General features: G+C 43.3%; 2 protein-coding genes across 2 annotated transcripts in view; one reads left to right on the top strand and one right to left on the bottom strand.

Annotated features, from left to right (window-relative positions):
* Positions 1 to 6,415, top strand: part of aff1 (ALF transcription elongation factor 1) — a 69,670-nt gene extending 63,255 nt beyond the window's left edge. The window contains exons 18-19 of the mRNA XM_088910571.1: positions 253 to 476; positions 1,407 to 6,415. Of these exons, the coding sequence (XP_088766697.1) occupies positions 253 to 476; positions 1,407 to 1,516 (334 nt within the window). The 3' untranslated portion in view covers positions 1,517 to 6,415. The remainder of the gene's footprint in view (positions 1 to 252; positions 477 to 1,406) is intronic.
* A 3,559-nt stretch (positions 6,416 to 9,974) lies between these two features.
* Positions 9,975 to 26,708, bottom strand: part of LOC148837369 (secretory phospholipase A2 receptor) — a 51,607-nt gene continuing 34,873 nt past the window's right edge. Inside the window, exons 35-49 of the mRNA XM_088910222.1 lie at positions 26,140 to 26,304; positions 25,493 to 25,714; positions 24,429 to 24,604; positions 22,683 to 22,753; positions 21,045 to 21,145; positions 20,521 to 20,640; positions 18,517 to 18,663; positions 17,643 to 17,797; positions 16,927 to 17,023; positions 15,480 to 15,715; positions 14,802 to 14,985; positions 14,189 to 14,437; positions 13,500 to 13,685; positions 10,656 to 10,780; positions 9,975 to 10,037 (exon numbers count right to left, since the gene is read on the bottom strand). Coding sequence (XP_088766348.1) covers positions 9,975 to 10,037; positions 10,656 to 10,780; positions 13,500 to 13,685; positions 14,189 to 14,437; positions 14,802 to 14,985; positions 15,480 to 15,715; positions 16,927 to 17,023; positions 17,643 to 17,797; positions 18,517 to 18,663; positions 20,521 to 20,640; positions 21,045 to 21,145; positions 22,683 to 22,753; positions 24,429 to 24,604; positions 25,493 to 25,714; positions 26,140 to 26,304 — 2,297 coding nt within the window. The remainder of the gene's footprint in view (positions 10,038 to 10,655; positions 10,781 to 13,499; positions 13,686 to 14,188; positions 14,438 to 14,801; positions 14,986 to 15,479; positions 15,716 to 16,926; positions 17,024 to 17,642; positions 17,798 to 18,516; positions 18,664 to 20,520; positions 20,641 to 21,044; positions 21,146 to 22,682; positions 22,754 to 24,428; positions 24,605 to 25,492; positions 25,715 to 26,139; positions 26,305 to 26,708) is intronic.

The raw sequence follows: 26,708 nt of genomic DNA, 5'->3' as shown, positions 1-26,708 counted from the left end.
ATTTTTTTCGTCTTTGAACAGAACAGTAACCTCTAAAAATTAACAAGAAAATGGCAAAGCATAAATATTGTGGGGGGAAAAAATAAAGATACTGTGGCTTGGTGGACTGATAGACACATTGAAGAAACCCAGAAGGTCGAACTGTAAAAACCTTGACTCGGAAGGCCCTTATCTTTTGGAAAAAGAAGCGACGCCAGTTTCGCTCATTTCCTAGCGTTTAGGGTCTGAAGGCCTGTGTTTGTCGTTCTTCAGGGCTACCGGCACAGCCTCTCCAATGTCGCCCATGCCCTCTCCAGCCAGCTCCAGCAGCTCAGGGCCCGGGTCCAATCACAGCACTGGCACGGGCGCCGTGACGACCGTCGCCATCCCGCAGGTCATCCAGCAGGTGGCCTCCTCCTACGTCAGCATCACGGCCCTCTTCCTCAGCGCTCACGAGATCTGGGAACAGGCGGAAGCTCTGGCGCACAGGAGTCCCGGTAAGGCCCCGGACAGCGCTGCTGGCGAGAAGGCAGCGACTTACAAAGGTGTCTCCACGGTGGTGTTGCACAGTGAGGTGGTATAGCCTGGGTCAGAGCTTGAGGTCGCAGCGTTTAGAACGGGCATATTTAGTTGAACAAGGAACTCGACACTTGCCTCCTTCCATCCTTCTGTGCCTTTGTGTACCAGTACCTGGGAGGCAACAGTTTCCTATTCCTGATGGGGCAGCATGTGCTCAGTACCTAAGCGTTTTAAATGATGACAAAGACCAAGTGTATAGTAAGACACTGCATGCTGTTTGTTTACTTATTGAGCAGTAAGACATTCTACAAAACAGAAGACAAGTCTACTCACTGAAGATTTTCCTCTTTTTTTACATTGTTCAGAAGGACAGAGAAGTATTTTATAGTGATTTATTTTTCTATTGCAGTCAGATTTTCCCTAGTCAGCTGTCTCATGTAGTGTATTGCATATCCCAAACACAAGTTCATTATCGGGGAATCTGAAACCTTTTCAGATTCAATCTGAAAAAGAGCACAGCAGTGAAGACGTCAGACTTTTTTAAAACAATAAGCATCCACTTACTGTATTTGCTAGGATTACTTGATTTTTCAGTTTTTATAAAAAATTTTCCATCAGTTATGCATCAACATCATTTTACATTTAGTTGCATACTGTTGCATAAACTAATGTTATTAGAGATTATAGTATTGAGATTAATCCATATTTGGTGCACCCCATACTCCGTGCGTAATCTACTATAGTACATCTAGGGTTGGGCTATTTTTTTATGATATCCTTGAAGTACTCCATTTCTGTCTAAAGCTTTTTATCCCCCTTGCAAATGATTTTCATTCAAACATTAAAATAAGACGGACCATGAGCAGGGTAGTAAATAGTGGTTACTTTTTTTTTTCTCCTCTCTCCAGGGCTTCTTGAGGAGCTCAACTCCGCAATGGGCCCACTGAGCCTCACCTCCAGCATAAGAGACCTGGTGCGTCACACGAGACAGGGCCTGCAGTGGCTGAGGCTGTCGTAGGCGACGGGCCCTCTGTCCGTGTGTCGAGGACGCTGCTGGAAAACCGCCCTGACCAGTTTGCACTTAGGCAGCCAAGTAAACAAGTTGACAAACGAGCCCCCTTTTTCCCTCTATTGACTGAAGTGCGAGAGAGAGAGAGACACTGCAGCCAGCCTGTCTTCACCTGCGTCTCCACAGCAGACACCAGATAGAGCTGGGACAAGCAGAAAATCCACCAAGCGATCTTTTTAAGCAGTCTCTTCTCCCATTACAGTATTTTTTTTTTTTTTGCTCCTCTGGAGCTGAAGAGGGGATCTGTACAATTCCTTGCCCTTGTGGCTTCCCTTGAACAAACGGCAGCGACGTTTGAACTGTGCTTTTCATCCCAGCGGCGATCTCCACCCAAAGCGTGTGCCAGTCGGGCCCTGGCTGAAGCTACAGCTGTGTGCAGAGTCGAGTCGAAGCTGCACGCCCATCTCTCACCAGCTCGCAATGCAACGGCTGAAACATCGGAGAAACGGGCAGATTGTTGCGGTCGTGCTAAAGATGCCTCAGAACTACAGCTGATTTCCTGCTGCCTTTCGCAGTAGGTTGTGCAATTGAATATTTCACTGGCGGGCACAGATGTTTTAACATAACATGGGGCACTGGGGTGGTGCTTGGGGTCGTGCCAGTCACTGCATTTTGGCTTTTACTGCACTAGCCTGGAAAGGTCTCCTGAATCTGGGTGGCACTAAACGGTGCCCTTGTTAGAGCTCATCGTGTATTTTAATTAAATTCGTTACTGGAGGCAGAGGCTTGGGCTGGCACTTTAGAAAACATTAATTGCTTCATCGTATTCTTATTCTTGGGTGCCATTTTTTTTTTTCGCCGCGGTAATGCTGCGCATCAAAGTCTTATTTTTTTAGTTTTTTTAAAAAAAATAAAATTGCCACTTTATGAGCAATGCTGGCTTCCTCAGAAACTTTGAAAATATATGTGTTTGCAGTATAGGACCTTGATCATGCATCCTCTAAGGTTGTTGCCAGTACCCATCAGTCATGTACATTCATTCATAAATCTGAAAATCTCTGCTCTTTCTCCTTTGTAGTTCATAAGCAGAGCTTGTTAGTTCAGAAATGAAATTGGACAAGTGATGAGTTTTGTTTTGGGTTTAAGGAATACCTTTTGCATGTTCCAAATGGAGCTCTCTATAACCATTGCATTAGAGAGTTGAAACACTAGTCCAGGGAATTTCGATGAGGAAGATGCATTGTAACTTTGCAGTAATAAAAGCTTGTGAGGGGAGACGTTTTTTTCCCACGCTTGGAGAAATGAAGGTGCTTTTCTTGTAAGTGTTGTGAGAAGGATTACATTTATTTTTTTTGCTTTCAGTTCAATTTCAGAGCTGTAAAAACCACAAACATGAGACCTGTTCCTCTTCTGTGTTCTTGTCTCCCATCTGATACCTTTCTCGTAGAACCACAGCACCCTCACTGGATTCTGTAGGCCAATCACCCAGTTTAGAATTGGTCCTTTAGTGAACACAACTGTTCAGTTGCTTGTAGCCTTCAATATAAAAGAGAAGCGGCCTGCTGTTAAAGTCAGAATGTTGCATATTATTTTCTTGCTGCCAGGAGAAAAGATTGTAGGAAACTGAACAAATTGAGCCTTACCTGAGTATCTCCCATCTTGCAGAGGTTGAGCTGGTACTCACTTTTTTGTGGCTGATACACTGTGGTGCCTTGGATAATTTAAAGCTGTTCATGTAGGACTTGGATTTTTTTTTTTATCCCAGGAGGTACAGTAAGACTGCATTATTTTAAGAAATATTATCGGGTCTCAGCTATTTCCTCCATTATCGTTTGCTGCCTTGTCAGTAGGGGAACAGTTAGCAATTGAAGTCGTGGGAAGCAGCTGGAAGGAAAGGTAGTCGAAGGTTTGAATGCAGGTGTTTCCTCAGTCTGATCCAACACCGATACCTTTGTGAGAAAGGGAATTCATCCTTCTGCGTTTCCACTTTCCTGCCATGGTTGCTGTCGGGTTATGGTTTATGAGAAAGCTTGCCAGGAAGTCGCCTGTTCAGAGAACCGAAGGGGTTACCTTTTTTTTTCGTCGAAGGGATGTGAAAAGATAAGGTTGCAGGACCCACATAATGTGCGACTTTGTTTTGCTCAAACTTCTGCCTTTGAACGGTGTTATCGGGAAACAACTCTGCTTCGCGGGGACCTTTTTCTCTTTCCTTTTGTTCAGGAAAACGGGGGCACGACCACACTATCCATCACGGCCATGAGGAGGAGATGAGAAGTAGAGATTGAATGCGCTGACTCTGGCAAAGTTTTTTTTTTTTTTTTGATCCTCACGGCTAGTGGCCGCTCCTTCATGAAGCCAGAAGAAATGGAGCGCGGCGGCTCGCTTGAGTTTCCTGGAAGCAGGGCTGGGTGTGGACAGGCGTGCGATGGAGGAGGCAGTCTAAATTAGAGGCTTGAGAAAGCCCAAAAACTGGATGAGCGCGGGCAGGGAATCGCTGGTTTCAGCGCCAGACGGGACCCCCAGTTGCACTGCTGATTCAGCCCCACCTGGCTGGAACTGGTTGGGTGGGGGGGGGAGGGTGTGAGTCCGAGCCCCACTGTAAGGTTGTGGTTCCCAGTGTAACTGCACATCATCGCCCCTTTGTGGTGGCCCTGTGGGCCAGGATTTCTCCTGTGCTAGTGCTGAGGTGGAGCCATGATAGAGAGAGAGAACAGGTCATCTGCTACGCTGGGTGAAAGGTAGCAAGGCTTTTAAAGTTCACTTTCTCTTCGGTCCAACTCTGCCAGGTTATAGGGCTTCCAGGATCCTGGATTTTTATGCTTGGACCTCGCATGGTCACAGCTTGCTTTCTGCAGAGTAATACAAGGTCTGCTCTTAAATTTGTTGGGCTTTACAGAGTTTAATCATTAAATTTGACTATTTTTAGTAGGCCAGATTTTGAACATTATTATTTGTTTTGGGTCTGATTGCAGTGCAGCTGTGAGCTCTAACAGTCCTGCTAATCAAGAATTTGAACAAAACATGGTGGTAGACTGCCTAAATAAGAGTGCCTGCACCCCCATCTTAACATCCTGCAAACCTTTTGTACTTTAATTCAGAATATGTTTAAATATGAAAATTATTTCACCAGTTTGGAAATGACAAAAAGATTTAGCATCCATGATAAGAGATCAGACTGTGACAATCCTATGATGTCCTGGTTAATGTAGCCTGGAGCAGTCTGGCTCCTGTTAGCTGTTTTTTTTTCTTTGTATGATTTGCAAGGTATTATATAGACAGATATTTAATTTTATTTGTGGATATATTTATTTTCTTTTTTTTTGTTGGCAATGTTATGACCAAATAGGGCTTTTCTTTATTTATTTGCCTGTTTCTCCTCTCCTCTTTCAAAGCAATTTACAGTCCACATGATACAAAATTCCCAGTATGTTAAAACTTTTGTATTAGATGAGTTAATGAAACAGTATTTTCAGCTTTTCTCCAATGTGTCTTAAAACTAACCAGTACAATCAAGCCAAGTATCGATACGTTGTAACTAAACTGTGATATGTCTGATCACTGTCTCTGTCAGTGTTTTTGTAGATATCATTGAGAAATCTTAACTGGGAAGCACTCAGTTCTGCTAGGAGCTACATGTGTTCCTAAACATAGTAATTTGTTTTCATTTTATCATAAGGGAAGGAACAAGAAGTGTTGTGATGAAGACTAAAAAATTAAGTTGAATAAAGTGGCCAGTCCAGACAGTCATACTCAAACATTGCATTGAGCCAGTTTACCAATAGTGTGATCAATGCGAGAGAACAAAACAATAGATCATTCACATTGCAAGCTTGTTTTTAAAGTTAGACTTCTTGGTTATTGTGGGTTTACTGGAGAGACATTTTTAATAATAATAATAAAAAAAGCTTCAGGGGTTTTGAAGAAGCACAAAAGCAAAGTTTAATTTTGTAAGAACTATATTTTTTACTGAACGATATTGGATGGTATAAAATGATGTGAGTATAGAGGTACAACAGCTTTTAGGTTTGTTATTAATGTGGATTTTCCCAATATGGATTCTTTCCATTTTTGCTTAAACATACCCTTTGCTTTTTCTTAGTTTGTACTTCTTCAGTGTACAAACAATGGCCATTTCTGCTTCATAATATAAGGAAGGTATCTCATGTGTACTGTGTGATCTTTCTGTATTTATGGTACCAGCAAAGCTGTAAAATAACATTCTCCTCCTCTTTCTGTATTCTGCCTGGATGCCCTGTCTGATAACTCTCCCTCAGAATGGGACTGTAATGATTAGGAACCTAATCATCTTTCATATTTTCAGTCAATGAAGACTCCCGAGTCTACCGCAGGGAAAAATTGCATTTTTAGGTTCAGCAAAACTGATGGTTACGTGCTATGCAGCATTAGATAGTCTCGGTGAATGTGCTAGCTTCATATCACTTTTGTGTGGATATACTGTTGTACACACTGCGTGTGTTTGTATTTCTCTTTACATACATACTGTGTATTTGCTTATGTTCGTGTAGGAGCATGCGCAAATACATCTATAAGGGCTTTGAAGTCAAGATATTTACACAGTAACATACTGGGAAAATGTGCAAAAAAGTTTTGTTTAGCTCTTTCCAGTTTTCCTTCGTGAACTTACGTAAATAATTTGAGCTATCTTGTACAGAGATGTAGAAACACTACTATTGCTGATTCATTTTCTTTTACTTTGAAAAATGCCTCTTTTTTTTCCAAAGAAGCTGTTCTGCAGATTGTTTTGCTTAGCAGCTGTTGTTGATGAAGATAAACGGTTGTGAAAGAAATGGGGTAAATGGGTAAACTGTCAAAATCCGCCCTCTTTCAACCAGGACTCAATGTATTTTGAAATACTTCAATGGACAATAAAATTGGGGAAAAAATCTGTTTGTGGCTTTTTTCTGATTCTTTTATTAATTTGAAATTTACTGTTTGTTCCATACACGTTTTGGCATGCATTAGTAGAGCTGAGTGTCTGAAAGTAGAGCAGTCTGAAAGTGCTTTTCTCTTGGAGTTAATCGGAACTAAACTGGTGTAAATGGACTGTTACACTACCAGGCTTTGTGATGGAGTGTCTGTACAGGGCAAGTTATTTACATAGACAATTTGCTAAGAGCACTTTGTAATAAAAGGCCTATTAAACATTCTTTCGAGTTACTTTGGTCAGTACTGTATATGATTTTTTTTTTCCGACCCCATTGGATTTTATCTTTTGGTTTAATAGCTCCTTGCTATTAAGAACATAAGTTCTGAATGAAAGGAGGCCATTGTCTGTCTTGCTCATTTTGTTTGGTGGTAGACCATTGATTTAAAGGATTTCAGCCAGAGACCCTCAACCACATGGCTGAGCAGTCTGTTCCAGACTCCCACAACCCTTCGTGTCATGATGTGCTTCCAGATTTCAGATCTAGATGCTTTCCTGTTCCATCACCACTTATGAGGCGGTGGGTGGCTCGGCGGCTGGAAGATTGCTGGTTCGTATCCCGCGGCCGGCAGAGGAATCCTCCTACATTGGGCCCCTGAGCAAGGCCCTTAACCCCAACTGCTCCAGGAGCGCCATATAAATGGCTGACCCTGCGCTCTGACCCCCAAGCTTCTCTCCCTGTCTGTGTGTCTCATGGAGAGCAAGCTGGGGTATGCGAAAAGACAAATTCCCAATACAAGAAATTGTATGTGGCCAATAAAGTGATCTTATCTTATATCCTCATATTATTGATGCACTTGGTGATGAAGTAGTGTGCTGGATTGACTCTCATTTCTGGTTTTAAATACTTGTGTTCAGTATCAATATCTTCTCTGTTCAAACCTAAATAGTGGGATATGTTTAAGGACTGAAAGCAACCTTCCTGGAATAGATTCCAGAGCAACACTGTCCATTCTGTAATGTGGTTATCAAAACTGTGCAGAGAGAGCATTCTAAAAAGTGCTTTTGCAAAAGGTTTGCATCGTTACCGTCACTTGACTTGAATTCTGCGCTGCTTCTAACATATCCTTCAATTTTCCACGCCCATTAGAAAGCAAAGTGGATGGTCTGCTCAAGCAATTGTAAGACATAGTTCAATGCCGAATTTGATTTTACAGAAGTATACCTGTATATCGAGCCATTTTGCAAGAAAGCATGAACAGAAAAGGTTAGTGTTCAGAAGATGCAAAACTCACCCTGCTGGTCACTTTTAGGCACTTGTCATTTTCATGGAAGTGGGGTTTTCCACTTTTATTTACGAATACTTGTTAAGCAGATGTTATCTGTGATATTTGTATATTTCTTGGCATTTAGCAGCTTAACTGCTTGTTCTAGAGCTGTCAGAGTTGGATCCTGGTTTGAACTCCATATGCAGGCTACTTTTTTGGCCACCCAAGCCAAAAGTTCCCTGCCCTGCTATTCCAGTCCTCCTCATGTTTTTCCACTTCAGTATTCTATAGCGCTGGATGTCTCATGCTTCATTTGAGAATTCTGGTTTAGCACATGGTTCTGTGTCAGGCCTGCAACTCAATGGGAGTGTTCAAGGAACAGCAGTAAGCCCAAACACAAAGCGCTCGTCTGGATCCTTGAAAATACTTACACAGTATGACTTCCAGACCTTGTAACTTACTGCGTATAATGCTATATGATCAATAAATGCTAGCTCATGTTTCCTCCACCTCCTCCATTGTACAGACAATATTTACACAGCCTGAGAATGCCAGGTTCAGCAGAGCAGCACTAATGGTTGCAAAAAACAAGAGGCAAAAATTAACCTCTTAAATGTTTTTTTTTTTTTATATGCCAAAGAATGAGATGAGGCGTTTAAGACACTGCTTGAGAAATGCTGTGCGTGATAGGATTTCTAAGATGTACTGTTTATACCATTATACTGTAAAATGCATGCCAAAAAAAGAGATGGATATAGCCTCTCCAATTAAAATACTCACTTAAGGGTGTAGGGTTTGTTCTGTGTGCTCTGTACAGGCCGAGAAGAGACACAGACATCTGTTGTACGGAATGTATGCAGGGAGAGTGTGACATTCCAGAGCAACTGGCAGAAAATCTCTGTGTGGGTTCCAATATATATGTGCCTTTCCAAAACATAACATTAATGGTAAAACAAGAGAGTGACTGAGGCTGTACACAGAATACAAAAGCACTTGTCACAGGAAAATACACTTTGGCCTCATCATGAGAAATAAAAACTCATTTGAAACCTTCATGAGAGGCCATGACCTCTTGCATAACCTACAGGAGCAAAGCTGGGTGTGCAGTTGTCTCTGTTTTTTAATAAGTTTGAAATTGGAAGATTACAGTTGTGTGAAAATTTTGAAAAGATTAAAACCCAATGGGTAACTTTGCTGTTACTCCTCTGAAGCACCTGGTATTTTCATGAATACAAAAATAATCAAGGCATTACATTAGTGGAGTGGTTTGTATTCACAAAGAAGCACCAAGGCAATACTGTATGTATTAATTTATTATAACAAAAGATTTATTGATACTTGACAGTTTATACTTTATTTGAAACAATTCACTAGGAATACAGTAGATACACTGGACTAAGGCACTCAATAGGCAGTAGAAAAGTTATCCCAGTTACAGCTGCATATTCACTTAAAGCTTAAAAAAAAATTCAATATTTTATTCGTATCCATTAAATCATCTTTTTAAGTGGGGCAATATAGTGACAGTCGTAAAACAAATCATTAAGGCGTCTTGCATGCATAAATGATGTTACTGTGATGCCTTGATCATTGGTCATTTGTTTCAAAACACTGTGACCTTGCTGTTAATTTACAGTGGGTTTCTGCAGGCAGGCGGCCAGAAAGTCTCAATCCTGTTGTTTATCTGTCGAAATTAGGATTGCCAAAAGAGGGCTGTAAATATAAACATGACAAGATCAGATATATTTTATGTCCTTTTGGTTTTTGGGAAAATTAGCTTCTTGGGGAAATATTTTCCTAAGTCAAAACATTCAAGCACATTTAGTTGTTTAGGCTTTAACTGTAAAAGCACAGGTTTTTCTACATAATCTACAAAAAAAAAACTGAAGAAAGAGAAAAATGAATACTTTCTTTAAGCACTGTGCCAGAACCACTTTCCAAGTCCGACATTGTGGGAAATCACATGGAAACACGTTTTGGGAATCACTTTGGTCTTTTTTTCCCAAATGTGTCACCTCCTCGGTCCTACCAAGCCTTGCACACTTTGGGATGGAAAAGGGTTTATGGCTAATCCCTTAAAGTGAGAAACGTCTTAAATTATTAGCGCATAATACATGACATGAACTAAACGAAAAGGTGGGACATTTTAGAAAAAAAGGCATAATTGGCTTCTAGTTGTTCCATCCATCCACTTTTAGAAGGCTAGTCTTTCCTGGGAAGGGTTGTGGCAACCTGGAGCTGATCCTAGCAACATAGGGCAGAAGGTGGGAATATTTTTCAGATGGGTCACCAGTCCAGCGCAGTGCGCACAGTCTTAGAGACCCCGGTTGGCAGCATGTCTTGGGATGGAGGAAGGAAATTGCAGCATCTGGAGAATCTACACAGATGCTGGCAGAACATGCCAGTTCCCCACAGGCTGTAAGAATACTATTCTTATTGCGGTATGTAGAATTATTGAGTGTCTAAATTGATCAACTGCCTTAATATGCCCAGATTCTGCATGTTCAGCTGCTCATTTCAGAAAAAGATTAACCATGTCGGTGAAGAGTCCCTACAAATCAGGATGACGAATGATCACAAAATAAACTTTGAGCAACTCGTAAACTCAATCTCAGAACTAAAAACCTATCCACTGTGAATCATGGGGTTTGAATTGCATTGAATTTTTATGCAATTTAATCCTGACTAGGAGCTGGCATTGTTTTAAGAAAGATTTAATGCTGAATTTCATTCGATGTGAGGGCAACTTTTGAAAATAAAATATTTTCCGCTTTAAAGTACCACTAGGAATATGTGGTGCTGTGATTGATCTAATTTCAGTAAGACACAGATGCTACCGGAGTTGGTCAAATCTGGCATCTGAGTTACTGCAAGGTGACATGTAATTTCATCCAGGAATTTGAAGAAATATTAAGACTCTTGCTAGGAAAGTGATCCAACATATTTTATACAGATACTGCCTCTACACAAGCAGATGCACTCATACAGGCCTCACCTCACCGCTGACGTGTGGAAATGATAGACGAACCCCCTTGATTTTGAAGACATAGACCAGGATGCCAGCTATCAGAGCGACCCCTAGAATCACAGCAATGACCGCAGCTGTGACTACTCCTGCATCTGAGAACAACAGCACAGAAAGAGCAGAAGAAAGGTTAGAAATGAGAGGAGACCATCCACCCCCATTTGGACGCTCATTCCAAAGATCTCATCCAGCCATTTCTTGAAAAGAGCCAGGGTATCAGTTTCCACAACATGTATCTTGTTACCATGTTCCACATCCACAAGCCTTTGCAAATTTAAACTTAGCAGGCCACCAGCACCTGGTTAATCCTTATTTGCCCTGTTGTTACATTATTGGACCATAAATTATTGTATGAAGGGGCAATACTTAGAAACTGAAAACTTCACAAATCCAAAATCTAAGGAATACAAAGTGAAACAATGATGAGCACCAATATATGATGGATGCAGTCAGAAGGAATCTGCCCAGATATAAAAATGGGAGTGATACAGCCGAGTGACAATGGCAACACAACCATCCATCCTGCAGGGGGAGCTGAGAGCTGAATTTTACAGAACAGTAACAGGGGGATCTGTAATAGATAAAGCTATACAAAATGACAGTGATCTGCATGATACTGTATAGCTGAACCTATCAGGGCATCGGATTTTGACGTTCCCCAGACCAAAACGTATGAGTGGGAAACAATCAAGACCATTGTTCAAAGCTCTTGCAAGTGAATAAGATTCAGTAATGCTTGGTTACAACTTTTGATCCGACAGACTCAGTTTTGTAATACAATTAATGCGCGTTGCACTGCGCCATCCAGGCCCCAGAGAGTTTCTGTAAAACGAGATTTCAGACAGAAGCAAGAAATCACTCGTCCTTAACTTCACTTGGGCCCCAAAATCCAGCGCTGAGCTTAAAAATCGCCTAACTAGTGTGGGAAAGCTAACCCTAAACCCTAACTGGGGTGTCAAGTGAACACTTCTGCAATATACAGTAAATGGCCAGAGGAAAAAAAAATCAAGAAATAGAAAACTTTTGCATAAATAACTATGAAAATACAGATATGTTTATTGCCATAAAGCTGTGACTGCACATGAAGAAATACAAGAAAAGGAAGAACAGAAGGCGTGTCTCTCCTTTAGCACAGGAATCTGCAAACGTCGAAAGTCGTACTTGCCATTGCTACTGGGTGAATGTGTAGGTCTATTGCCGTCTGTAGTAAAATCTGGAAGCAGAAAAGAGAGTCGTTTTTAAGGGCTATAAGACCTATTGCATATGCAATATTAGTAACACTGTACATTCAGAACTCTCATTGTTTCGCATCATTGAAAAACGGCTCATTTCCCAGGTCAGCTCTCTGTGTGAAAGAGGTTTAGCAGACTCATCCTACAGTAGATTAAAATTACCTGGACAATTTCATGATGCCAAATGGTGCATTCTTGCTGGGTGAGGTTCGTGCTCGGCACAGAAGACACGTTTCAGACAAAAACAGTTGTGGATATACAGAACTTATTTGATCTCTGCAACCCATTTCCTAAAATGCTGAATATGAAATCACGCAGCAGCAAATCCACATTTTGGGATTTTGTTATACGATATACAGTATATTATCGACTACCCATGAAGAGCAAATACCCATTTTTAAAGACAGCAGTTTGAAACACTTCACCTCTTTGGCTTTCTTTGGTTTGAACTTTAAAGCATCGTGACCTTGTCCCCCTTCTTAAAATTCATTATTCTTGGCCAGATTGAAAAAAATGTTAGCAACACGTTCTTCCTCATAAGAAAACAAAACCCTACTGTAAACTGACAAATACTGTATGTCAGGGTCCTGCAGGGTGAGTGCTACTGCGGTGAGTTAACAGTTACTACTTGACCATCCTTTTGATAACAATAACTGTATTACAGCCAATTTTTGCAGTATTTTTGTCACAGTCCTCACAGCCCCATACCGGTACAGTACCAAATGCAGGAGAGGCACCTACAGTATCTAAACAATATCCCCAAAAGCCCGCAAGTGTCCGGGAGGCCGTAGGAGCTCAGTCAGCTGTCACAGTTGCTTAGTGACAGTTCGAACACTTTCATCGGTCTTTACCGGCTGAGCAAAGCAGAGACCTGACTGCTCAAAGATTTTTAAACATTTTGTAGTGTTTCTTAGCTTCTAGATTTAAGCCTTTCTTTTAAAAAAAAAAACAAACAGCTGGCATGATACATTTTATTAAAACGGCACCTTTCTGTTTGATTTAGCGATAAAATTAAAAGGGGAAACCGCATCTCCTGACTCCCCAATCCTATTGTCTGTCAATTTACTAGGAAATGATTTTCAATGAAAATCATAAATAGCTTCCTTGGCATATTTAATATTAAATTCCCCTTCAAGAAGCAGGTCCCTATAAAATGTTACACTCCTAATCAGACTGTGTCCCTGGGAGGCATTGTGGGAAGTAGCCATGTGTCACTGGGCCAAAATGGCTTCTACCTACAGAAGCCCCAAAGGGACCCATCAGGTGCATAGACCGCTCAGGAACGTAGACCCCCACACACACACACACACACTGCTTCGAAATCTGTTGAAGGGACTGCTTTCTTAATAGGAAAAGATCAAGGATGCTGCAGGCGCTTCAGAATTTCAAGTCCAGTCTTCATACATAGGCCTAAATACGTCAAAGGAATTCAAAGCATCTAAAAATAATAGTGCTAAAAAGCGCCTACATCTGAACAAAGAACGGGCTGGGCAGGAAAGCCTGACTGAAGAGGCAGCACACGAACGCTGCACTGTAACAGTGCGTCAGTCCGGCGACGGAGGGCAACCTCCTGATGACCTACTCTGGAGGCTGCGGCACACGAAGCCTCTCTCCTGCAGGCAGTTGTCGTCGTTCCATCTCCCGTCCTCTATGTTCATCTCCACGCACTGCTCCACACCCCCTCCCCCAGGGTGGAACAGCTCGTTGGGTTCGCCGGGGGCCCAGTTAATAAAACCCAGAGATGACATGTCTGTCCAGGCCCAGCCATCTGGCAGGGGGCGAGGAGAAAGGAAAAAGGTGAGGACTGGGATGCTCAAATCTGAGGAGCTCGTCTTCAGCACCAGCTCTATGATAACAAGTTGACATTACCCAGGACTCTTCTGGAATGTGTACTCCCATAAGCACAGCTATTCTGATACACATTGCAGCTGGTACCACACAGACTGTGGGGTGAGCGCCCCCTACTGGCCCCAATAACACCTCTTCCAGCAGCAACCTTAGATTTTCCCTCTTTAATGGCTTCTCCCTGCCTTTCAGATGCTGCTGTTTTAAAGATCTAGAAAATCTGCAGACACACGGGGTCACCCAGGCCCAGGAATGAACAGCTCTGGCTTAGACTGCAGCTCCCCTCCAGATCTGTACTAGAGTGAAAAAAGACACAGCTTTTCAACTGGAGCCCCCCTGGAGTTTGGAAAGCGAGGGAGCAAAGCCCAAGCACCAGCCCACCTTGTGTGGGAGGTCTTTTCGGAGAAAGGGAGGTGGAACACGTACATGAGCTGTCCTTGGTGAGTCCGATCCAGAGGTTGTGATACTTGGTGAAATTCAGCTTCATTAAGAACTCCACTTCCGCCCTGCTGTGGATAGAGGCCAGCTCCGCATGCATCTGTCGGCATACATGTCTGGCGTTTGGCCAGGATTGCCCTTTCTCTTGACTGTCGACCAAATAGCAGTAGCGGCCGTAACTGTGCCAGCCAAGGTTACATTTACCATTGCCAGGGGCGGGAGTTGGTGGAGGCTTCTCTGCAACATGAAAAGAAAAGTCGTTGCAGCTCCTACAGCACGTTCTTCAAGCAGCCCTTCTCGGATATTGATTTATATTCACTCTCGTATTGTTTTTAACTCGTGCACTGACACAAAGACTACCTGTGGTGCGCTGATCCATGCCTGCTTTACCAAGCCCCAGCTGGAAGACTGCTGTCTTGGCTGCGAAACCCATAAACGTAGAGCACAATACTGGAGTTTGTGAACATGAACAGACGATAAATACAAACAAGGTAGCTACTTTGACTATGCCTTATTATTCCACTCCTTGATTCCATGCCTTAATTTCAGGATGTAGATTAGAAGCCCTACATGGTTCATGACTCTTTCACACAGACGTTACCTGAGGATATTTTGCAAATGTAAGGTTGTGCGATGTTGCAGTCGGTGTCATTCCACGTGCCGTGGAAAAAATAGGAGCCACTTATGGCGACACAGCCCTCTCCCTCGTGATTGGTGGGTTCCCCAGGGCCCCAGTGTGTGAAGAACACTGGCCACCCATCAGTCCAGGTGTATGTGCTGTTCCCCTGGGGACAAACAAGACCACCTCAGTTTTTAGGCCCATCTTTAGCTTTGCCCCTCATAACCGAGCTTTATGAAGAATAATCATTGGAGTCTTTTCTAACAACAGCTGGGCCACGCAGACTAGAGCTTTCCACGTTTCTACTGTCAATACGTAGTGTCAAAACACTCCTTCATACTCATACAGAGACTTTGAAAGGTATATTGATAACCTCAGCGCTTTGGGTGGGATTTAATCCTCATGCTTTTTACTGTATGCTTCTCTGGTAAAAAAAAAACTCACAGTCTGACTGAGCAATATATAGGCACAGACATAAGCAGGGTTAGAAACTGCTTAGAAAGAAACAAACATGGGCATTCTCTGCATTCTCGCAACTCTATATTTTTATGAGCTTTTTGGTTTCTAAGCATGGTAACTGATGTAGATGCCCGACACGTTGACATCTCCCAGAGCCTGCGTCTGAGACTGGGGGTGTCACAGGTCTGAATGTGTGGTTACCTGGCGACCGAGTCCAATCCAGGCATCCCCTCGCCCTCTGAGCACAGCCCCAGCCACGAAGGCCTGGTCGTAGCTCTGGTCAATGCTGGCCAAGTTCCCCTGCTCTGCCTCACAGGCAGCCTGGGCCATGCCCCAGCTCTTCGGCTCCGCCACTAGCTTGTAGCAGTTGTTTCTCCACTTGGTGTACCCCGCGGGGCAAGGGTTCATGGGAGCTGGGGGTTCAGGTATGCTGCTTGCTGTGAAGCACAAAATAAGGCTCGATTTTCATTTGTGGCCCACGATGGGCCAAGCAACTTTCAGACAATGGGAGGGTGGTTTTCAAAGTTCATTATACAAAAGTTTTCTTTGTGTAAGCTAGTTTTCATTTCAATAAGATCCCTTTATTGGCCATATACAATTTCTTGTATTGGGAATTTGTCTTTTCGCATACCCCAGCTTGCTCTCCATGAGACACACAGACAGGGAGAAGCTGGGGGTCAGAGCACAGGGTCAGCCATTTATACGGCGCCCCTGGAGAAGTTGGGGTTCAGGGTCTTGCTCAGGGGCTCAACGGAGTAGGATTTCTCTGCTGGCCGCGGGATACGAACCGGCAACCTTCCAGCCACAAGTGAAGATCCTTAACCACAGACTCTCCGCACTGTCCTGACTTTGATCACAGATGAAAAGCAAAAATGAAAATGTCCCAGCCTGCTGGCTTATGGCCTCTGTGTTGTGCTCATTGTTTTGTTGGCCTTTATAATGACTGGGTGTTCATTCACAGCATTACAAACCAATACGGTTGAATTTAAATTGTGCTTGTGTGTATTATGGTTGGGCTAAAAACACCAGCCATCCATCCATCTGTTTTCAATACCCTTTTAGTCTAACAAAGGCATGCAGTGCACCAGAGCCTTACCCAGCAGACAGTGGGTACAGGGCAGGAGCCTGCCTCGACAGGACGCCAGCGCATCAGAGGGCACACACACATGCACATGAAGGACAGTTTAGAGAAAGCAATACACTTAGACATGTCTTGGGCCTGGCGATGAAAACTAGAGCACCCAGAGAAAATCCACAAAGGCGTGAGGAGAACATGCAAACTCCACACAAAAGGTTCCCCAGGCTGGATATCAAACCCAGAACCCAAGAGCAGTAAGGCAGCAGTGCTAAACCATGCCATTGTGCCACACTGAAAACATAACAATTCTTAAAATGTAAATACGGCAAAAATACAGCCCACTTTCAAGATATTGATCTTGCCATAACCATAATGACGTAATGAGTCACAATAACTTAGTGAGGTCTAACAAGGAGCACATTATTTTTCTCTTCCGATGGTGCGCGTTTTTCACTTAAGCAGATGTTTGAATCGAGCTCGTTGATCAGTTTGATCACTTGATAAAAGCCAGCTTGGTCCTGGGCTTTGTGAGACGCAGCACAGCCGATGTCCACCAGAAGCAAGCCTTACATTTCTGCATGTAACAGACGAATCCCCCATGTAAATGGCATTCCGAATCTACCCAGCGGCCTGTCACCAGCGAGTTGTGATTCATCATGGTACAGTGCTCCTGATGGAAAGGTGAGAGTCTCACGTAAGAGCGTGTAACCAAACTCTAATTTACACCTAAACAAAACTGGTACCCCCCACTACCACCACCACTTGACAGAGCCTAAAACAAGTCACAACTCCTTCATAAATGCCATACAATAAAATATAACATCATGCATAATCCTTTACAACCGTTCATGTAAATGACATTACAGGCACAAGAACTTGAGAGCTGACATGTCTTTCTGGACAATGCCGCTCAGTAACCACTCCTGGCTGGTTTATGTTAAATTGTATTTTTTACGGTATGTTTTTTATGCACTTAGTTATGTTTTTAGGCGCTGTGTTTTGCTACACTAGCTGCAAACAAGTGTGACAACTGTTTGCATTAAGCACCATTCAAGCAATTTATAAACTCTCATTTACCTAAATAAAGCTAAAATCAAATTTCCGGTTGACTTCACTGGCATATGGACACCCTCAGACAAGCTGGTGTCAACTAAATATTTCCCAAAAAACAATGAAAACACTACAGCACGTAATGTACAAGAGCCGCAGATTGTGGTCAGCTGTTACTGGTGTACATGTTAATTTCTTCCAGATGGACTCCTAGAGAGCTGTGTTACGTGTCTCACCCCTTTCTCTCCGTTGTTATTGGGTTCGCCTCCGGCCCAGTTAGTGTAGGTCACCTGACTGCCATCACACCAGGTGAACTTGCCCTCATGGTGAGTGTCGGAGAAGCCAATCCAAACTGACATCTCGATATCCAGGAGGTAACTGGCCACAAAGTCTGTAACAGAAAGGTCTATCATGTTAGGAACAGAGTTGGGTATAAATACAATCAGTCAATGAAAAAAAGTGTTCTTTTGTAACTGAATCCTTGAAGGAGATAAGTCAGTTGAGAGCAAGTTCAGTACCTGGAAAGTACACATATACAATATAATATTTATAATAATAATTGCTTACACTTATATACCACTTTTCTGGACACTCCACTCAAAGCGCTTTACAGGTAATGGGGACACCCCTCCACCACCTGTGTAGCCCCCACCTGGATGATGCGACAGCAGCCATAGTGCGCCTGAACGCTCACCACACATCAGCTATCAGTGAGGAGGAGAACAGAGTGATGAAGCCAGTTCATAGATGGGGATTATTAGTAAGCCATGAGTGGTAAGGGCCAATGGGAAATTTGGCCAGGACGCCGAGTTAAACCCCTACTCTTTTCGAGAAACACCCTGGGATTTTTAATGACCACAGAAATTCAGGACCTCGGTTTTACATCTCATGCTGGGGGCATACCAAGTCCCTTCCTTCTTAGTGGTATACTCCAATTTGAGCCGGAGGACTCCCTGACATTTTTTTTTTTCACTATGTTGCAACCCAGAAGTTAGAGAAGCTCCCCCTCATTTCTAACCATTCCTATGATCTCATGTTCTTTAAAAACACCAAACCAAATTCACACAACACTCAAGGACTTGCTTTAGATGACTTTGTTTGGGATCTTACCGTTTTCATACTGGTCACTAATGACTGCCAAGTCTCCTTTCTGTGCTCTACACCAGTCGCGAGCAAAGGTCCAGTTGGCTTTCAGCGCATCCTCACCATGGAGTTTTCCTTTAAACAGGAAGCATTTGTTTCCGAAGAGCAGCCACCCTAGGAAATCCAAACACATAGAGTACACTTAGTTCTGTTTAGCTGAATTGCATTATTTACTCTATTTAATGTAGAACATACTCTCATTCTCTTATATTTTGGCTGGACGTCATTTCGTCATCTGTAAACTACAGAATTTGACAAACATGTGATGTGGTTCACATAATGTGCTCATCAGGAAAGGCACCGCAATGTAAATGGTCAATCCTTCGCCCACCCTTACATCTGAGTGTAGATCAGCGTAGGTACAGAATGGAGGAACAACATTCTGCACTGCCCAACACTTAACATCGTTCATCATCCGGAATGTCATTTGTGACACATTACTGATGATGCTGTCATGCCCAGCAGATAATGTCTCACCGATGTTTGCTTGGGTGAATAGCTGGCTAAACAGTGGGACCCTGCAGGACACTAATGCCAGAAAATGCTTAAGATCAGGAGGGTGTTTCCACATCACGTCTGTCAAATTCTGCAGCAGAAAATCACCAGGGGTCCTTACTACTGTATGTGCCATTGGCATTAGTACAGAAGTACCAGTGGGAGCAGTACAGGTCTGAGTGGGTGTGGCTGTGCAGGAAGATGATCATTGATATCTCAGTGTTGGCAAAAAAAAGTTACCCGACACCATAATTTTTCTCAGAGCACCCTAGCACAAACCATGGTAAATTGTTGATAGTTTTGTCTACATAAACACATGCTCAACGATGACAAAATGAGGCAAAATTGGGATTTGGCAAAAACCACAACCGTTTCCCAAGAGGATGCCAGTCATTTGTCTCCAAGAGGCTTGAGTCCTTGTAGACGCCTACAATCCTGTCAAGCAGCCTCCTGACTTTAAGCCCTGATGCTGGTATTGTAAGGGCAACTCATGACCACGATCAACGTTATGATGTTTCTGTGAAATCCCATTGTGTGAGCATCCCTTATTGTCGCTGTGCTGAAATAATCCTTCAGGTGGCCACTCCAAATACAACGATAATGTCTTTAATTAATTCCATGTGTCTGACCAGGTGTGGGGGCTCTCTATCTGCTAGTTGGCAGCAATGCTGAAGACCAGTGATAGTGAACCGATTGGTCCCTGGACTCCAAACGATCTCATGACTTCATTCAGTTACACTTTGGCCAGTGGCCTTCCCAAACCATGTTCTTCCTCTCTTCTGGTGTGCTGGGCTGGTAGGAGATATTACTACACTCCAATTACAACCGGAGAGCCCCTTTCTGCGTGTACACGTCGCCTTCACACAAACAAACATGCACAAGTTGTGCCCCTTTTCATGACTGAAGTAAAAAGCATTGAAATTTCAAGTCTTTTCTATCAGGAAATTACAAGCTCTCTTAATATCACAATCAAACAAGGCACTGTACAGTATGTCAGTCTTCAGCACTGCTACTGTACGTTTCAATGGGCACTAACTTACAATAAAGGGAAGGTTTGTGACCCAGAGAAAAATGTGCTCTTCATTTTATGGAAGTGATTATAAACCTTAAAAGATGGAATGTTAACCAAATGCAGTAATGGCAGAAAACTTAATTAATTAAATTAATTATTTAATTTCAACTTTAATTCTATCATTTCTTTCTCTCTAAAAGACCAGAATACGTTTTGCACAACAACATAAAAATCCTTCATGCACAGCACCATATAGTGTGTGTGCAGTGTGAGTGCAGCAAACAATATTTTAAAGCCATATAATAAGTTTAATAGAAATACTGTATACTGTATTATGTTGGTTTTTTCACTGCTATCCTGTACTACACCATCCAAACAAGATATCCATGGGCTTGTCTGCAAATTTGATTCCCAGGTAGTTCTGACCTACTGACTCTGATCAGGTGTGTGGCTGAAGTCCTTACCCTCCGGGCAGTGTCCTGGCCAGGCTGGGGTTGGAGGTGGTGGTGTGTGATGGCTTCCAACATATTTCTTACAGACATACCCACCAGCTGGCATGCCGCAGTTCACATCATTCCAGGTGCCTGTGCGAACCCAGAAAACGTCATAAAGATCGCTTAATGAACAAGAAAACTCTGTGCTTGACAAATAAAGTCAAGTTGGAATTAAGTATAAGTAAAAACAAAGCTAACACAGGTCATAACCTTTGAAACCTGCAGAAAAGGGAATACCAGTAGACTATAGAGAAATCTTCCCCAATATTTAAAGAGTTCAGTTCAGTTTATTGTCATATGCACAAGAGCAATGGAATGCTTATTTGGATGTATGCTCCAATACAAAAACATTAAAGGAATCACCAAAAACAAACAGAACAGCAGCAACAACAAGTTAAATAACTCTGTTATTTTTTGTTGTTATTTTTTACTTGTTTGTTGTAAACTTTACCATAATGCTGTAGCTTACTGTATGTTTTCCCACTGTCCTTTACCTGGATGTCTTTTCATTTGGACACACTGTTCTTCTCCGTTAGCATTATTAGGTTCATCTTTGGCCCAGTTGACAAAAGTTACTGGTGAAAAGTCCACCCACCTACATCAGAGTACAACAGGAAAGTCATAATTAGACTGGTGTTTAATTGGAGGTGAAAAAGTTTTTTTTCTGGCATCTTGCAGCATTATAAAACATAACCATCTGTCTATTTTCTAACTGCTTCATCTAATACAGGGTCCTGGGGGAGTCAGAGTCTATTACAGCAAGCAACAGGTGCAAGGTTGGCTACACCCTGGACAGGACACCAGTCCATCACAGGGCACACACAGACACAAACACACACAGCCACAGCAGAGCCAGTTTTCCAAGAAGTCAATTAACCTACCAGTGTATCTTTGGGCAGTGGGAGGAAACCAGAGCACCCAAAGGAAACCCCTCACAAACACAGGCAGAACATACAAACTCCACACAGACATCACCCCTGGTCCGTAATTGAACACAGGGCCCCAGCTCTGCAAGGCAGCAATGCTAACCATTGTGCCACTGAGAAAGCCCTATAAAACATAACCCCTATCATATTACACTAGATAAATAGATAAGACTTCATTGATCCCAAAGGGAAATTGAGGCGTTACAGCAGCCCAGCCCAAGACAAGCAAAACAGACATCACAATAGACTAAAATTAAAATAAGTGCAGCAATATAAAATAAATAGAGTTAGGTGTGTGCAAAATATGCTAATAGTCACTGTAAAACAATAAAAAATGTGCAAAATGCACATAGGTATATACAGATTGAAAGTACCACAGTCTAAACAGTATATTAATGCAGTATATTAATCCAAAAAGTACAATAGTGCAACATGCTGTCTATAGACGAGCAGATGAAGGGCTAACAGTCCTAGCCTAGGGCAGCGTTATACACCCTGACAGCCGCCGGGAGGAAAGACCTGCGGAAACGTTCCCTTGAACACCGTAGCTGGAGCAGTCTGTTGCTAAAAGTGCTCCGCTGCCTAACAGAGAGATAATAACATCTAATAACATTTGAGATTGTGTGCACATGTATGAGAAAGCAATGAGCTATACTCAAGAAGGAATTGTTGAAGGTGTTTTGCTATAGGAATTTATCGAATGTAACAGAAGTGAAAGGTAAAACAATCATGGTGAAATATTGTCAAGCTTGTAATTCTCTGACTGCTATAAGATGAATCAATTATCATAAGATATATTATAAATATATTATATTAAAAGCTGTACACATAGCAATAACAGTCTGATTCTCAGCTCGGTTGTTCAAACAGCTGCCCACTTACCGAGGGAATAAATGATGAATATGACAAAAAGATTAATTCTTAAAATAACAAATGAGGCAAGAGCATAAAGGTTAGTTCACCATAATTCAACCCAAATACTACTGCAATAACACAGATCACACAGTAACATTTATTAGACAGAAGAATTTGCACTCTGGCATGCTGCGTGAAGTTTTCTTTAACCCCTGTCATTTCCATTTGTGCCAATGTATATATAAATATCAGACCCCTTCAGTAATGTAGATAAGTAATTCAAATTCACTGATCTACTGTACACGAAAAAAAGAAGACAAAGAGACTCAAAGACCCATTCAAACGACTTACATGTATTCTTCTCCAGCAATACCAAGTACCTTCAGTCCAATCCAGGCACTGTCAGCTTTCCCTGTTCCCACCTATAAATCACAGGCAGAGTGTACTTAGACCTCCTTGCTTGGCCCGAACCACTAGAGTTACTCATCTGTTTGTCCCCGGAGAACCTAAAAAAATTCTTTGCACAATCTCAGTTCAGTAACATATGATACTGCTGCCATTAACAAACCCTTTTACAGAATTATACCTCTGCATTCAGAATACCCCTCTTCCTAGTTCTCTGTTTTGTATTGGGATTAAACTTTAACAAATCCGCAGGCTTGTGCTTCTAAGCCCACCTTTGTTCTTGAAACCCCCTCTTGCTCTAAAGGTTATGACATTTTCTGCAGATGTGCAACCACAATTTATGACTGCATACATGGACTGGCAGAAGAGCAGAGGGAAACACCTAGTGTATTTGCCACACAAAGGTTACACTATTTTCAAGGACTAGTAAGCGTTAGGAATGCAAGCAGTATTATAGGCTAATTTACACAGTAATCTTGTAACACATTGTAAACAAATATAGCTATTTCATATGCGGTATGTGTGCATGCAATGAGTGTGCAAGTTTCTTTTGAAATGTTCTCACAAAAATATTGAATAAATATAATATTAGTGATTTTGTGTATGAGAATCCATTTGTATCAGAATCCATCCATTCATTTTCTCACCTCTCATCCAATTCTGGGTTACAGGGGAACCAGGGCCTAGCAATGGGCACCTGGCAGGATACCCCCTGGTCAGGATGCCCATCCATCAGAGGGGCACAGACAGACACAAACACACACACATTCACTCCAGGGCCGATTTTGCCCCAGACACCTTTAAACCTACCAGTATGCCTCTGGACTGTGGGAGGAAACTGGAGCAACATACAAACTCCACACAGACAGAATTGAACCCAGGGCCCCAGCCCTGTGAGGCAGCAACGCTAACCACTGAGCCACCATGCTGTCCTGCTCTTTTTTTAAAAAAATGCTTAAAGTCAAAGCAATACCGGAGAGGTCCTCTACAGACACTCGCTCACCAGGAACCCGCATGGCCCCCGGCACACGTGTTTCACCCAGGAGACACAGGAGCACGTGCTCTGGAGCTGCCCCTTCGCCAAAGCGGTGTGGGGCAGAGTGGACAACACTGTGCAACTCCCAGGAGCAGGCGCGGTGCTCAGTTACCAGTGCCTCCTGGTGGGGCCGGCACCGGCCAGACCTGGACAAGGGGACACAGCTCTTGCTTCGGCTACTGGTGTCCCTGCTAAAACAAGGACTGTGGAGCGCGAGGAACACTCTCATCCAGCACAGCACAGAGCGGGGAGCGGGGGAGCTGGAGGAGAGGATCCTGGCGGACCTCAGAGGGAGGATGAAGCGCCACGTCGCCAGATGAGGCTTCTCCACGGCGAGGGAGAGCTGGGAGGGACTTTGGGCCCCGTGCAGGAACTAAAGCAGAAATCCCTGTCCCCCGAGCTCCTGCTCGACAGTTTCAGAGCCGGGACAGTGAAATGGCATGGGACAAAAGCATCTGGCAGGCCTTGGAGGGACTCTATCACTGCGCAAATCCGGCCCCATCATCCACTTGCACTGATTGATAATGGGCAATCACCTCTTTCGGGAAGTTTTTTATATGATGATAGTTTCGTAATTTGTTAGAATGTGTACCCATTGTGAAATGTATTTTGTGAAATGAAGTTTATTTTGATAAAAAAAGGAAAACATTACATACCACACTAGTTAGATAGCTCTGTTCTTCTTTGTCCGCAATTGATACCAGCAGCGCCCCCTGTTCGTAGCAGTCCACTAACGCAGTGTAAAAGTCAGTGTGGTGGGTGTCATTGTACAAGTAGCAGATATCAGTTTTTGGCCTCCTTATCCAATTGGGATTAGGGCCACACTCAGGTGCTGTAAAATAAAAGGCAACACTTGTCACAAAAACAGTCTTGAACCCTTTCATGAGATCACATGATTAGCTTCCGATGGGTGGTAAAGTATGAGCATTTTGTGTTTCTGTCCCTTTAGCTAATGGCTGGCTAGATCTATTCAACTGGATAAGGACATATTTCAACTGGATAAGGGGATAAAAGGAGCACAAAGGAAAGTCAGGGGACATGGTGGCTAAGAAATGAATCTCACAAGACAGGGCAGCCCCACTCCAAGCCTGGAGGATCACCATAACAGCAGCTTTTCATTCCAGCTCCGCTACTAATAACCCAACTGAACTAAATAATTTCTTATCTTCTGCAGTGCTGTTGGTTTAGAAACCCATAAGACCTGCTGTACTACTGCCCTCCAGGAGTGGAGTTGGACACTTGTGCCCTAAGGGGTTATGGTAGCTGGCTGTGTTTGCCATTCAGACGACCAGACCTCAGGGAAAAGATTCACCACGGACTTACCCCACCTGAGCTCACTGCACTGTCTGCCACAGGGGAGTCCATTCCTGGTCCTGCTGGGCCAGTGTCTCTACAGGCTTCTGGTACCAGCCGGCTCTTAACAAGCCGAACCAGCTGGTTATTGGCTTAAATGAGCCAGTTTCACAGCTTCTCCCAGGCCAGCTCTTCACGTGCTGCAGCTTTAGAGACACCCAGAAACCCCGCAGACCCTCCAGGACCAGGACTGCACATCCCCGTCCTCCCGGGTTTGTGGGCATTTGCCGGGAACCAGAAAACTACCAAAACGGCCAAAGTCCCCATTTAAATCCGAGTTATTGGCCACCGTACAATCACAATCAGGAGCCGCACTGCAAGCTGAAACAATCCCACGGCCGGAGCTGAACGGACACTGCGGTTGTACCTGGCTGGTGAGGTGGCGGCGTGGGGGGGCTTTCGGGCTTCCGGCCTTTGGGGATGACGCAGATCCAGTTGTGGACAGCGTCGCAGTTCAGGTCGTTCCACCAGGAGGTGGCGTTGGAGGAGCTGACCATCTCCACGCAGTCCTCCCGGCCCTGGTGGTCGCTGGGCTCTCCAGGGCCCCAGTTAGTGTAGCCCAGGGGAGAGCCGTCACTCCACTGATAGCCTGAGCATGTCAGAGACAGTGAGAGAGGGACATCGCACTGGAACTGGGCATGACGAGCACTCCCTGAGCTGTCACGTGTACTCTACTATAATAATAACGATGTGTACATGCACAGAATTTCAGGAACAAAAATGAATAGTATACGAGTATACTGAAGAATGTTGGAGAGTCCTATCAAAGTCACATTTTTAATAGCACCTTACCCAGGATTAAGCAGCCTTCTGATTATTGATGTGTTTTTGTTTTATTTACAGCAAAGCTGTACCCATAAATTGGGAACAGGAAGAACTCTCAAGTACAGCTTCTTTTGAAAACAAAAGCTGTTCCATCCCTAGACTGCGTGTCCCCTAGGCTGTTCCCCCAGATGTGCAGAAGGGTCTCCTACATGGTGCCACTGTGATCCTGCTCTGACTCGTGTCACCTACCTCCCCCTACTGCGTTGCGCTGGAGCCCGATCCACTTGGACTTCCCTGCAGAGTGTGTGGACAGGAACTGCTCTACTTCAGCGCTGTGAATGCTGACAAGCTCTGCCCCTCGTGCGATGCAGTTTTCCCTGGCTGCCTGCCAGCTCAACTTCATGGAATTGTCACCTGTGAATATCTGAAAAGCAGAAAAGCATTTGTCACCTAGTGGAACCTGCTGGGAATTAACATTTACTTCAACAAGCCACAATTAAAAATATATCTTTAAGGATACACTTATTACATTCTGTGGCAGAATATGAGATGAGAATTGCACCTTGCAATTTCGTGCCTAAAGCAATTCTAGTAGAAATATTTAAAAATCTTTCTTTTCGTTTAAGAAGCCTTGTTAAGTTAGTTTACAAGGATTTTGTCTTTATTGTCCGGTTAAACATCTTAAAATCCATCGTAGAATAAATCTGCTTTCTGAACACTAAGAAAAACCTATTGAATTCACATTCCTGTGGCAGAGGGATTGTTATTTTATGGTCTGGCATTTAGCGTTGTGTCATAGAAAGTAATGGGAATTAAGC

This window comes from Atractosteus spatula, chromosome 3, assembly GCF_055471065.1.
Source record: "Atractosteus spatula isolate fAtrSpa1 chromosome 3, fAtrSpa1.hap1, whole genome shotgun sequence".
In the NCBI taxonomy this organism is placed as follows: Eukaryota; Metazoa; Chordata; class Actinopteri; order Semionotiformes; family Lepisosteidae; genus Atractosteus; species Atractosteus spatula.
Note: the sequence above shows the minus strand (reverse complement) of the source record. Positions and strands in the feature narration are given on the sequence as shown.